At 57.8% G+C, this 14,216-nt stretch overlaps 1 protein-coding gene across 2 annotated transcripts; it reads right to left on the bottom strand.

Annotated features, from left to right (window-relative positions):
* Positions 1–126: 126 nt before the first annotated feature.
* WDR81 (WD repeat domain 81) lies at positions 127–13,053 on the bottom strand. Of its 2 annotated transcripts, none has more exons than XM_075032656.1 (11): positions 12,816–13,053; positions 8,164–11,733; positions 7,763–7,870; positions 7,452–7,642; positions 5,329–5,519; positions 4,893–5,058; positions 4,547–4,712; positions 3,541–4,239; positions 3,223–3,368; positions 2,866–3,045; positions 127–1,914 (listed from the first exon to the last, which is right to left on the bottom strand). In XM_075032656.1, exons 2-11 carry the CDS (start codon positions 11,720–11,722, stop codon positions 1,588–1,590), a joined length of 5,733 nt encoding a protein of 1,910 aa, XP_074888757.1. In that variant the 5' UTR covers positions 11,723–11,733; positions 12,816–13,053; the 3' UTR covers positions 127–1,587. The 2 variants fall into 2 exon arrangements, with proteins under 2 accessions (XP_074888757.1, XP_074888756.1); XM_075032655.1 differs by having other exon boundaries at positions 8,164–11,730.
* Positions 13,054–14,216: the final 1,163 nt, after the last annotated feature.

Genomic DNA, 14,216 nt, shown 5'->3' with positions numbered 1-14,216 from the left:
AAGAGGTGCCCGAATGCAGAGCTTTAGCTTTGGCTGTGAGAGCAGGGGAGCTGCAGCCAGCACACCCAGCCCTGTACCGCACCGCACGTGGACCCCTCCAGCACAGAGCTTCCCCACACACCCATCTGTGCATCTCTTTCAAAGAGTTTATTAGAAGTAAATATTTACATCTATTGCAAATGGTTAATAGGCAACAAGGGACTGAGAGCTCCCCTTGGGTAGGGAAGGATAGCAAGGGCCAACTGCTCACCTCCCCAACCTACCTGGAAGCGAAGGGCAGCTTTCCCAACTGCAGGTGGCTCAGACAAACCGGCGGCTGGATGAAAGCCCTTTCCCTTCCCAGGACAACCCACAGCAGGCGCCTCCTCTGCCCAAGATAAGAGCTTCCCGCTCCCCTGATACTGGCTCTGACTAGGCTGAAGGATGGATGGGAAAAGGGCTGCAATAGAAGTGAGGCAACTGCTCCTACTGTGGGGTCAAAGAGCACTCTCCTCGCCTTTGGGGTGGGAACAGACGGTGCTGTCCCAAAGGGAAGGTCAGAAGGAGACCATGCTGGATCATGCTTCCTGGCTCTCACCCTACAAGGGCAGGAGGGGACAAAACTGAGCACCTTTTTGCTGTCCTGTCTTCCCCAGGCATCTGACCAACACAAAGGAGAGGATTTCTTGAGAAACGCTGCCAGTACGTGGCACACAGGACATTCCTCACCTCTTAGATAATCAGAGGATGCAGTACTGCAGGGGCAGGAACCAACAAGAGTCCATCCCTACCCTACTGCTCCAGAAGCCAAAATCCTCATGGAAGCATCTAGTTCTGGCCTCCCTAGAGGGTCGCGTTCCCATCCCAAACTGTCCCTCTGCAGCAGCCCATTCTTAAATGAACTGGCAGAGCAGATGGAGTTTGTGCCTTGGCTGACTTCCATTCCAGACTGTGCCCTGGAGCCAGTAAGGCAGCAGAAGTGCTCTAGTTAACCTCTCCTCCTCCCATACAGGCCCTAACTCAGCTGGCAGAACCTAAAGTTAATAAAGTACATCCTCTGGGCTTTGAACACAGACCACAGGAGGAGGAGATGCCTGGCACCACGCAGCTCCGAAGGCAGTTCCCAGGCCCAGCTTATGCTATCCTAATATGACTGTTTAGTGGTTCAGGAGTGGAAGTGAAGGGCAAGTGCAGATAGCAGTAGCTATATTGTTGTGTTCTTGTCAAGGGGCACCTCTCACTCCTTAACTGAAGGAGGGAGGATACCTGTGGTCCATATTACTCTGGAGGGCAGCTCACAGTCCCCTGGGGATCAGGCACACATGGTACAGAAAGCTCCAGGCCTCTCTGCAGGGGTGACAGTGACCTACAACGCCCAGTATCTCTCCCAGCAGCAGTGGAGGTTTCTCAGTTATGGCTTTTTTCATTTTAAAGATACAGAAAGAGGTTAGAGATGCTTTACCGAGTGCTCACTAACAAGTACACCTCCCCCCCCCACATCCTCTGTTCAGAAACATCTAACTCTCCCTCCTCCGTAAGCGATGCTGCCGGCTTTCAGCTCTACCACCAGTGCTGTGGGACAGCCACAAGCTCCTGGGCCAGAGGTCACTACGCCAGGAGGCGTATGACGCTGTTGTCCGAGCCCAGCAGGAGATGGCATTTCGTGGGCAGCACCGCCAGGCTGGTCAGCGTACCCCGAAAATTCTCTGAGCTCAGCTTGGTCGTGCTGATGGGCAGGGCTGAGGACTCCAGCATGGAGTAGACGCCAATCTTGTTGGCCACAGTGCCAGTGACCACTTCGTTGCCGTAGAGGTCAAATGCGTGGATGGGTTCAGATGCAGATTTGTAGTGGCGCACAGGTTTCTGCTCCAGTTCCTTCCAGACAGTCAGGGAATGATCCGAAGAGGAGCTGATTAGCACATTGCCCTCTGCAGCCTGCAGGAGAGGAAAGGCCAGTGAACCAACATGCTGCTGCAGTAAAAACTCCCGATCTCATCCTGCAAATGAGATTGGCAGGTAGCTGCCAATAATCCAACAGTCCCAGTGCAATCCCTTGGGACAGTCCCAGCCATTTCCAAGCAACTGATGGTACTGAGCAGCATTAACAAGGCATCTGGGTGGACACTGGAAGCTACAGGGCTCGCTGGTAGCTGGCAACCTCCCCTAGCACTATCCTCCAAGAGAAGGGCTGCGTGTCTTCTCAGTAACATCCTGATACTCAGCACAACTAATTTATCATCTGTTACTACTGCAGTGGGTAAAAAGGTTATCATGCAGTCTCCCTCTCCATCAAACCACCTGTCAAATTATTTTCCTTCTCGGGAAAAGGAACTGAGAGGCTCTCTCACAGTTGAAAACACTGCTGACGGTAGGAGAAGCCTGGAGCTGCTTATTAGCAGGGCTAGTGAGAGGGTAAACAACCCACACTGCTGAACTTTGCTTAACCTGCATTTGGGTCGAGGACACTGGAGCCCCAGCGCTGCTCTCTGAGGGCGGGTAAATATGGACAAGAGTTACTCATTAGAGCGACGGTCTCCCAGGGGGGCTGAGAACCCTGCGGAGAAAGCAACACATTCGCTTCTTCACGGGAGACGTGTCTCCTCCCTGCCCCTGCTGCAGACCTGCTTGGCAGGGACCAACACCTGTGAGAGCTGACCTCCATTCAGCTCAGGCTGGACCAAGAACAGCCGCCCACAGCATTAACCATGGGGCAGGAGAGCTTGAGCAGCCTCTTAGGGACACAGCAAGGGATGGAGCAACGCCCAGAGGATGGAGCAGACAAGCCCTGCCAAGCAGCGCGTGCCAGAAGGATGCTCCACGCAACCTCAGTGGATCAATGAGGCCCACAAAGCAGCCCCTCACCCTGATCCCAGCCGGACCTCTCACCTTGATCTGCAGGATGTCTCCCTCATGGGCAGGCCAACCCCGCATGATGAGTCCTGTCCTGGTGTCCAGCAGCACAATGAAACCAGAGGAGAAGCCAGCCATAACGCTGCGCCCGTTAGGACTGACAGCCAAGCAGCGGATGAGCCCAGCGCTCACCCCGCTGGCCAGGCGAAACTCATGCTGCAAGAGACAGAGAGTCCAGCTACTGTGGGTCCGAAGATCTAGGAGATCCAGCATTTAGGGGACAAGGCCCAGCTGGCTTTCATGGAGGCATCACAGCTGGCTTTGGGCCCGCCATGATCACATCATTAAGCACATGGATGGAGGAGGGTGGCTGACAGACGCCAGACTCCCTACCTGTAGTCCTGGCTTCCTGTGATCGATGAACCGCAGCACAGAGTCTGCACTGGCCACAGAGATGCTGTGATAGGGAGGTGGCATGGTGGTCACAGCTGTGATGGGGACTTTGCTGTCTAATTCATCAAAAGTCCGGAGAAGTTTGCCTGTGAAAACAGGACGGAGAGGTTACAGCAGTAGATGTACAGAGAAGGTACACGGCAAATCTCCAGTTCTGCACTGGTTTTTAACAGGAGCCATCACAACTCAGTATGGCACCTCTGTCTTTAAGGACTGGACCACTTCACTCCAGCCAGCCCTCACCCTTTCCCTTCTTACCTGTGAACTGGTCCCAGATGTGTACAGTCCCATCACAGCTCACCACGTGCTGTGATGCCTCCAGCTGGCTCACGTAGAAAACTGACTTCTTGTGCTCGGCGTACGTGAAGCGCGGTGGCACCTCACTGGTGCCATCCCCATAGTTGTACAATGGCCAAAGGCGAACGGTTTTGTCCTTGCTGCCACTAAGGAAGAAGTCCTCGCTGCTGAGTGGTGCCACGCACTTGATGGCCCCTGAATGCCCTGAGAAACTCTGCAGCTTGATCTGGTGGAAATGGAAGCGGGGGTCGTGTTGGCTCACCCCAATCTCATACTGCCAGTAGGCCAGCCAGTTCCCACACAGCATGTGGGTGCTGCGAGGAAGGTCATGCTTCAGGGCATTCTCCTCGCTGGATGAGCTGGGAATAAAGCCATCAGTGCCAGCACTGAGGCGAAGTAAGCCAAGACCCTCACGCTGTGTGTCCACAGGGACCTGGATGCGGTTCCCTACCAGCACGCTCCCAAAAGTACCAGAGTGACTGTCCTCGTGATGGCTAGTGAAGGGCTCAGTCCCTCGCGTATCTTGGTCTGAGCCCACCACACTTGGTGTTTGTTCCAGGCCAACGACCTGCAGGCTCTTGGGGTTCACGTTCTCCAGGTAGAGGCTGGCCAGCTTCTCAACCAGCGAGTGGTTGGGCACAACCACCCGGATAACATCACCTGAAGAGAGAGAACATGGCTTCAAGGGAAAGAATTTTCCCATCATCGCTGTCGCCCCAACAAAACAGGGGTCAGCACAGGGCTGTGAACACATACCCCATGAGCCAGCCACATGCTGCTCCCAGCCAAAGCAGCCTGAAGCCCAGTGGGCTCCCAACGCAACCAGCAGACCAAGCCACAGCATAGAAGCTGTGAGTTTCCTCCAGCAGCCCTACACCCTCTGACTTCTCCTGAGTTCAGGTCCAGCATGCGTGCGCAGAGCACAGAGCGCTCTCACAAATCCTAGGAAATGGTGGCCAAGCCATACCTAGCAAGCAAGAGAAGGGGATGTAGGTGATGTAGGCCATCTCAGGGTTAAACACCTTCTGTAACTCCATCAGCACAGCTGGATCCAGGGCCAGCAGCTTCCCATCCGAAAGGGGCACCTCCATCACCGGCACCTCACAGCTGCTCAGTGACTCTGCCGTCAAGCCCTGGACAAGAGAAAACAGGAAGATACCCAAGATCAGATGCTCTCACCACATAGTTAATTACGCAAACACAGCCTGAGCTGGACGCTGCTGACACCAGTACTGGTGTATACAGGTATGCCCACCACATTCTTGCAGCTGGGTACTGGGGGACAGCAGGAAGACGTCTCCAACATCACTGACCTGGTCTTGCAGCTCCTGCAGCAGTGAGAATGCCCCAAAGAAGTTTCTCACTGTGTCACTCAAATGCTGCTGCACCATCTCCTGCCCAATCCGCAGGCAGATCAAGGCAATTAGGCTGATTGTCTTAACACACAGGACAATACGGGCCTGGGCACCACTGGGGAAACTGAAGAGGACATCCATTACCAGCTTGCCCTTCACATATCCCTTTTTCCCCTCCTCTGCTTTGTGCTTCCTGCATTGTCTGTGTTATCAGAAGGTCTTGCGCAGCCCAAGCTCTACGTGCACACTGTGTACCAGTGCAAGGAGGTGCACATCAGGGCAGGAGCAGCCCCACAACCCCAGGAGCATTAAGGCCCTCACAGAACCATTTCCAAATCCCCGATTTCGAGTTGTGCCGATCCCGGCTGAAGGCACGGCAGACTGCAGCGCTTACCCAACGGCCAGCGAAGTGAGGAAGCCCAGCACCGGGAGCAGCACCTCCTGGCTGATCTTGGGGAGAATGTCCATCAGCGTGGTGTCTGAGAGACACACGACAATCTTCTGAGTCAGCGTCACAGCAGCCAGGAGCCCTGCCTCCTTCCGACTGTTCAGCCGGCCACCACTGGACCCACCACTGGGTGCAACCTGCAAAAGGAGTCCCTTCAGTGCCAGGGCCACCATCTCCCCAGCAGGACACATCAAGGGTGACCCGAGCTCAGTCTCAAAACCCAGCACGGTAGTGCTGGTGACAGTCCCTGGAGGAAGAACCTGAGCACTGAGTCTCAACAGCAACTCATGTCTTGCACTCAAGGGATAAGCCTGAAAACTGACGGACAGATGCCAGTACAACAGATGAACCTGGAGAGAATGGGGCATGACATTCCCAAGCTTGCACACATCCTCTGGAGGGCATCTCCCTGCAGGATGCTCCGACAGCTGGGAAACTCAGAGGGGAGAGAGACAACCCCAGACTGGCCCAGACCATCACCAGCTTGGACACCCCAGAGCATCGTTTGCCAGCACAGGAAGAGGAGAAACCGATTACATACACGCAACTTAAAGCAAGAATCAGTGTCTTCATCCCATGCCATGTTGAGCCTGGATGCATAGACTGCAGAGGAACAGTCCTTGCATGAAATATCCAAGCACAGATTATGGGCAAACCTGCTGCTGACTTCTAGAAATCCAGCTGCTAATAATTTCATGAGGCAGAAGAGCACATCCTTTTTTGCTGACAACGTACCGATGCTGGTTACTGCAATGCCAAATAGTTAACGACATCAGCAGCAACACTAAAAGATTTCTTTCTAGACTGTCCTAACTCCTAGACAAATCAAACACCCAAGAAAAGAGAGCCAATAAGAAAAACCACAAACAATTCCCAGTTTCCGCTATATTTCTTGTACACCTGCCATCTTCCAGCTCATCACAGAAGCTCTTCCTCTCACAAAATATCCACTCTGCCAAATCCTGCAAGAAGGATTGACTTTATCCTATTTGTGACCCGCAAGCTTCATCGCTTTAATATCAGGTTGCCAAACGCTGTTCACGGGGGTATTAATCCCCCCAGCACCCCAAGCATTAAGTTTAGTAAAGCAAAGCAGAACAGCTGGAGCTATGATTGCAACTGGGTGGAGAATGATTTTGCTGAAAAATGGGATTTTCTCCCCTGAAAAATCTCCCCTTCAACACTGGAAAAACTGACAATGCCTTTTTGTTTTCTTTAAATGAACAGCTGTGGCCTCTTTTCCTCTACGTTTAAATTATCAAAAAGCTATTGAAGTTTTCCATTTAAACAAGAATCCATAACCGAAGTGTTTATAACCACTAAGAAGGAAGCAATATGAAAAATAAGCCTGTTTAAAACATTCAAGAGCATTCTTTTTGATGAAAAATTGGTTTTTCAACCAGCTGCATTACACACATTTTCTTCTTGCTATTCAGCTATGAATTTCAAGCTGAAAAGTTTGTAAGTCTTGCCAGTATTTTTAATACAGTTGAAAAACCTCCTTTAGCCTCTCCCCAGCTCATCCCCTATCTACCCATACAGACCTCTAAAACCACTTGCTCCAGCAATCCCACAGCAGCCCAAGCTGCTCCGCCTGCCCATCATCACAATCCCACCCTTGTGCCAGCTCTGTTTTGGCACAATCACCCAGCAAAGCAAAAGAAAACCTTTTTCTCTGGCTTCACACGTGCCAGCAATGGGTCTGACAGGGAAACCCCCCAGCTGAAATGGGGAAGGAGGGGCTGCAGCAGCCCGATGCAGGTCCACGGTGGCCGAGGCTTGCTAAAGAGCAAAGCTCACGTACGCAGCCGCGTGCTTCGCTGGAAGCGGTCCGGAGCTGATGGCAGAGGGTAAAAGTGCCTCTTCTGGCTGCATCAGCACAGCCCTTCTCGGCCAACGCAGCCAGAGCTGCTCAGCCCACACTGGCTGAGATGGAGCTCAACCAAGCGCAAATTTTTATGCAGGAGGCTCCTGGTGAAGCTGGACTAATTTCTGTGCATCCTCCTTTTGTGCCCGGACACAGCTCTCACGCCAACACAAGTAAGAAGAGGAGAAAAGGCAATACTAACCAGGTAGCTGATGTAGGGCAGGTACTGGTAGGTGAGGACAGGCTCTCCGTACAGGTATGCCACATGCACAAGACAGGCCAGCACTGGCTTGGACACCTGATCTCCCAGCACTGGCCGTTTTTGGTAGATATTTCCTGTACTCAGGGGACTGTTCTCATCGTTGCTTGGTACAAACTGCTGCCTGGTAGGGCCTGCCCAGAGACAACATCATGAGCTGAAGCAGCAGGCTACACCCAAGCCACAGGCACCCAGCAGACTGTTTTGGGGCACAGCCCACCCCAGGACCCTGGGGTCTGAGGAGCAGACATTACCGACGTAGCAGGACGTGAGCAGACGGAGCAGGTTCCTGGCAATGAAGCGGGACGTGACAGTAGGACCCAGCTTGGCTGAGAGCCACCTCACCATCTTACAGGCTGTGTCTGCAAAACAAAAACAGTTGCAAGGACAGAGCCCAGCACAGTGCAGATTAGCTATCACCCGGCTGCTGCCCAGACCCTGCCTGCCCTGCAGGCAGCTTCCCAGGTCTCAGATCCACACACTTCAGTGGAGGCCTGGCCTTTTACACTGATTTCATTGGTGTCCTGAAGCTGGGACCATAGACACCACCCAAATCTGCACCCACTTCTTCCCATGCCCTCCCCTTCTCCCACTCACTGCTTTACTGGGTGTTTGCCATGCTCGGCAGAAAGGCTCAAGGCTAGCAGGGTCTTACCCAGGAGTATTGTCTGCTCTTTGTCATCGGAGTGATCCGGGAGCTCCTCTCCCTCTCCGTCCTCTGGCTCGCTGCTGTCATCAGCCAGGGTGACATCCACAGAGGCACCAGCATCCACAGCCACTGTCAGCTCTGCATCAACCGTGGCATCATCATGCTCCTCTTCATCGTGCCCCTCTTCCTCCTCCTCAGAGTCCTCGCTCTGTTTCAGGTCCTGGCTGCTGTCCATCGACTTCAAGCTGCTCTTGTCCTTCTGGGAATCTCCGTCTGCAGGTCTGTCCTCTCCCAGGGACACCTCGCTGGCACTGCTCTTGTCGCTCAGCCGCCCAAGGCTGAGCGATTCCTGCTCCTGAGGCTGCAGGGACTCCCCGACATAGAGGCCGCTCTGGAAGTCCTCGCTCTCGGGCAGATAGGCTTGGTCATGGAAGCTGACACCAGAGGTGTAGTCGAGGAGGTCGAGGGCAGCGGAGCTGTGCTCCACATCCATTTTGATCTCCTCCCCAAACACGCACGACACTGGGCTTTCTCCTCCACTTTCATCATCTTCAGCCGTGCCAAGGAGTGATTTACTCTCTTCCCGCGAGCTCTCGATGCCAACGAGTATCTGCAGGATGTGCGGCAGCAGGTTCAGGAGGAAGGACTGCAGCCCCAGGCGCACTATCAGCTGGGCGACAAAGCAGTCTGTGTAGAGGTAGAACCTGCCGTGGCGGTAGCAGGGGGTCTCATATGCTCCAATCAATGGCTTGAGCAAGTATTTATTAGCATTCTTCGGACCTAGGGATTTAGCTATAGGTTCAAAGAGATACCACGCTGCGTAGACAGCAGTATTCTCCTCGGACATCAGAGATAATATGAAGGGCAGAAGAATCTCCAAGCCTTCAGGAGTGATTTCAGAAAGGATCCCCTCCAGCTGCTGCCACAGCTGGAAAACAAGTTCCCGGCCCTGACCTTCATCTTCTATCTTCTTTGCCTGATAGGTGAAAATAAATTGGTGCAGGGATGGGAAGTATGTGGGGAAGGGGACAATAGAGCTGAAGGGACTGAGGAGCTGTGTGGGACAGGGTGGGGGGAGGCCCTGGGAGATGGGTTTGTATTCAAACAACTGCACTGCGCCCTTGCCCAGCCTGGTCTTCAGAAGCTTCTCCACTGGCACGCTCAGCTGCAGCAGGACATGCAGCACATGCTGGAGCGGGGCCGGGATCTCCTTGGGATGGTAGCGACACAGATTACGCACCATCAGGAACCGCTCCAACAGGGATGCGTCAGGCTTTGAAGGACGAATCCTTGGTGCAAATATAATCTCAGCTACCAGAATGCCCAAAGCTTGCATGTCCCTCTGGAAGAGGTCTGAGAGACCCAGGGGCAGCTCTTCCCACGGCTGCTCCATTAGCTGCATCTCACTGCTTAAGCCTTTAGCCAAGAAATTGTCCAGTTTCTCCAGTTCTTCCAGGGCCTGGAGTGGATTGAAGCCTTCAGGAAGAGTGATCTTCATGTCAACCTGATCCACAGCACCTGCCTTGCTCCGACGGAGAGGTCGGACACCTGAGGTTTTGCCTTCGGCGGCATAAGCAGGGAGGGTGGAGGGCTGTGCTGAAGGCACAGTGGCACAGGGCTGATCAGCAGTTCTACTCGTAGCAGAAATCGAATCCAGGGCTTCCGTGCCTTGCTCTAAATCATCCTCACCAGCAATGGGTTTCTCCCCAGACCATGTGGTTTCACTAGGAGTAGCCTCCAGGACCAGCCCATTAACTGCATCCGTCACCTGGCCTTGGATATCCTCCAAAAACACAGTCTCCCTGATGTTCTGGAGAAGAGGTCGGGCAATGGCTGGAGCTTCAGCAGGTGTGTAGGCAGGTCCCACCATGCGCCTGGGATGCGGCTGGTCGAAGAGCTGCACAACCCCGTAAGTCGTCAGATGCGTGTGGTTGTCTACTAGATGGAGGCAGACGTTCTTTTCCTTGACAGCATCCTTCCCAAGCAGCTTGTACCCAAAAGTGAGATCAATCCAGTGGTGGAGGTCTTGAGAAACTTCCCGGCTCTCAAGCAGCATGCGGTGGACTTCGATGAACTCCTCGTAGGAGCTACACCAAGATGGCACGTCCAGGTCAGGCATGTCCGGATGGATGGATCGGAAGATGGAGGGGTCCGTATAAAACTCTGGGATGCACTCATCTGGGGTCCAGCTCTGCATGCGCTCCATGCTGGCTGGATACTCGTTGGGCTCCCACTGGGACCTCACGTGGCAGCACAGCACTGCCTTGGGTGTCCTCCGAGCCGTGTACACGTAGTAGGTGATATCCGAAAGGACGTCGGAGATGTGATGGGGGACATGGAGCTGCTCCCCACTTGATCCACCAGCAACAAATGCCTGCTTGGTCATCTCATAGGTGAAGTCCAGCTGCTTGTCTCCCTTGTTGAGTCGGAACTTGGATTTCCTTAGGTCCCTGAACTTGCCGTTTTTGGTAGTGAAGTCCACCACCCATGGAAGAACCGGGTGATAATTGGGGTCTCCCATTCTCCTCCCAGCCAAACTGTTTAGTCGCATAAGGTAGTCAAAGTTGCTGACCTGCCCGTGTACCCACTGTAACACCAGGTCTCGGAGGTCCTTCTGGCAGGCGGTGCACCTCGCCTCCTGCCCTCGCACGCCAGCGCCACTTTGCTCACTCATTCGTTCCAGACTAGCCTCCAGATTCACTTCCTCCTTCTTCGGTTCCTCATACTCTCTGAAGTTGACACGGAGCCGGCTGCACAGCTTCTCATCCACAGCCACATCCCGAAGGGAAAAGGCGCCGCAAGCCAGACCCGCCTGGTGACAAGCCCTCATGGCCTGCAGCACGTGGAAGAGGAGGAAGAGGATTTTGGCATGGCTGTTGGTGAGCTTGGCCGGGCTGAAAGTCACGATGTCATGCAAACAGTACTGCACGTAAGGGTAGATGACGTACAGCATGTTGGCCGACTCCAGCAGAGCTTCTGCCTGCAGCACGTTGGGGCAGGAGGGCACCCCCTTGGCGGCCGCCACGCTCTCCTTGGCGGGGGAAGCACCGGACACGCTCCTGCCCACCTGAAGGACGGGGCAGCCGTAAGCCTTCTGCAGGGCGGCCCGTAGCGCATCCAGGGCCGGCATGGTGGGCGGCGCGTCAGCGTGCCGGTACGGCCGCACGTAGAGGCAGTGAGCCCGGCGCCACAGGTTTCGGTAATTCTGAGAGGCGACGCTCTGCATGAAGCCGTGCAGGTTCTCCAGGCTGCCGTTACGCTGGTCGGAGGTGGGGGGCTGCACCCGCAGGGGGTAGGCCAGCCGATCCTTCCGCAGCCCGTGGATTTCCACCCGGGTCCAGCCCGCAGGCAACTTCTGCACGGAGTGCTGCAGGAACGTCCTCACCTCCACGTCGCTCAGCCCCTCCGGCCGCGGGCACAAACCAGGCAGCACCCGGCGCTCTTTGAGGCTCGCCAGCCATTTCACCGGGACGAAGGCGGTAACGTGGGTCCTCTCAGCAGCGGCGGCCAGCTGCCGGCGGTCGATGTTCAGGTCCTTCTCCACGCTCTGGAGGAAACCATCCATATTGGCTTCTGCTGGAAGAAAGGTGGCCCAGAGAGGCTGTGAGCGAGCGGACGAGCGTGGCACCGTCCCTGCCCTCCCCACCGGAGCCCCGGCTCCCCCGCTGAGCAGGCGCCATGCAGCACGTCTCACTTCCCCATTGCCGCTCAGGTGAACAAAAAGCTGGTTTTAGGAGCTTGGTCAAAAGATGTTGCACTGGGGAGGGGAGGGGTTGAGAAGGGATCAGCCCTGGCTGGTGGGGACAAGATGGGACCTCCATAGGCAGGGAGGGGGACACAGCGGGACCTCCGCAGCCCCAGGATGGGACCACTGGGGGCACACGATGGGACCAGTGGGGGGACATGACGGGACCTACACAGCTTGAGTGCTGGGAAAGGGGACACAATGGGATGTCTGCGGGTCCAGGGCCAGTGGGAAGGACACAATGGCACCTCCACAGCCAGGGAGGGGGGAAGATGATGGCACCTCTCAGGTGGTGGGGGGACATGATGGGGCTTCCACAGCTCCAGAGCCAGGGAGGGGGACAAGATGGGACATCTTCAGGTGGTGGGGGGACACAACGGGACCTCTGCAGCACCAGGGTTGAGGAGGGGGGACACGATGGCACCTACGCTAGCCCCAGGGCCAGCGGGGGATGCACAACAGGACCTCCACAGCCCCAGGACCAGGGAGGGGGACATGGTGGGACATCTGCAACCCCAGGGCTGGTGCGGGGTGGACATGAAGGGACCTCCCCAGCCTCGGTGCTGGAGGAGGTGACACGACGGGACCTCTACAATCCCAGGGCCAGGGAGGGGGGGGACACGATGGCACCTCCACAGCCCCCGGGAAGTGACACTAGAGGACACCCATCAGCAAGAAACACATCCCTAGCACCAAGCCGGGGCGGGGGGGCACAGCCGGAGAGAGGCAACCCCCCAGCACCGTGCCCGAGCCCCGGGCCCCACAGGGCCCTCGCTACTGGGGCCGGAGTGGGAGGGAAGGGGGGGGGGGGGGCAGAGCCGGTTTGAGCCCCACAGGCCCACGAACTCATCCCGGGTGGGGGGGGGGGGGGGGGGTCCCTCACCGCCCCGGGACCCCCGCGGCCCCGCGTTACCTGACAGCGGCGGCGGCAGCGGGCTCAGCCGCGGCAGGCGGCGGCGGGGGCCCCGGCCATGTTGGTCAGGTGACGGCGGTCACATGCGGCCGCCGCGCCGCCATGTGCCCGGGGGGGGGGGGGGGGAGAACGGGGCAACCCCCCCGAGTCCCGGTACCCCCGGGGGCTGCCGCAGCGTGGGCCCGGAGCCCCACTCGGGACACGGGGCCGGGCTCCCTCCAGCGGCCGCCCGAGGCCGGGTAAAGGGGAGGGGGGGGGGTGTTGTTGCGCAAGGGCCGGGGCGCGGTGCCTATACATGGGCAGGCGGTAGGGCATGACGCGGCAGCGCCGCGGCGGCTGAGTTGAGGTCACCGTGACGTCAAAGGCGCTCCGGGCTGTCAGCTGGAATCGGGCGAGCCGCGCTGACGAGGCAGCCGGCCTTAAAGGGGGTCCCCCGCGGCGGGCGGCGGCTGTGGACCCCACCGGTAGCAGGTGAGTGCCGGAGCGGGGGAAGCCGGTGCAGGGGAGCGGGTCCAGGCTCCCCCCCCCGCCTTCCCTCCCTCCGCCCCGGAGCCCTCCCGCCCTCCTCTCCGCGGGGCTCAGCGCAGTTCCCGCAGGCTGCCGGCCGGGCACTGCCCGGCTCCGGGAGCCGAGCCGGGTCCTGCAGCCAGCGACCGGACGACGTCTGGGCTCTCCCGCCCCAGCGGGGCGAAGCGGGGGGGGGACCGCCGGGTGCGCCGGTGCCCGCGGGGGAGGCTGCCCGGGCACCCTCCCGCGGCCGGAGCCCGCGCGGCCCCTTTAAGGACTCAGGGGGCTCCCGCCGGGCAGCGCCGCATGGCGCGGCGGCGGCGCGTGGGAGTCACGTGGGTGGGGACGTGGAGGCAGCCCATTGGCCCCCCCCCCGCCCCCTGCCCGCTGCAATCAGCTGTTACTGGGGCGAAGGGCAGGAAACGTCCTTAAAGGGGCGCCGCGGGCGCCGCAGCCACCCACAACGCCCCCCCCCCCCTCGTCTTCCCCGCTCCCCCCCCCGCCCTCACCGGCTCGGCCCGCAGCAGCCAGCCTGGCCGGGAGTGCCGTGGCTGCCCGCCGGCCAGCGGGTGGGTCCCGCTTGCCGGACGGGGCCGCCCCAGCCCTCTGCTCCCCCATCCCCGGCCCGGCGGGCGGCGCGGAGGGCGCGGCCCCTTTAAAGAAGTTGTCCAGTCATCGCGCGGCGCTGCCAAGTCATCGGGGTCAGCCGAGTTCCCTCGGCCCCGCCTCCCGCGCCCGCCGATTGGTGCGCGGGGAGAGCGCTCACTTCTGATTGGCCGCCGACTTAGAGCAACTTCTCGGAATCGGGGCTGTGTCACCGGCCCCAGCTCTGCAAGGCGCGGGCGGCACCCCCCCCGAAGGCGGGAGGGGGCGGCCGGGCCGGCCCCGCGACAG

The sequence above is a fragment of the Buteo buteo genome, chromosome 7 (assembly GCF_964188355.1).
Source record: "Buteo buteo chromosome 7, bButBut1.hap1.1, whole genome shotgun sequence".
In the NCBI taxonomy this organism is placed as follows: domain Eukaryota; kingdom Metazoa; phylum Chordata; class Aves; order Accipitriformes; family Accipitridae; genus Buteo; species Buteo buteo.
Note: the sequence above shows the minus strand (reverse complement) of the source record. Positions and strands in the feature narration are given on the sequence as shown.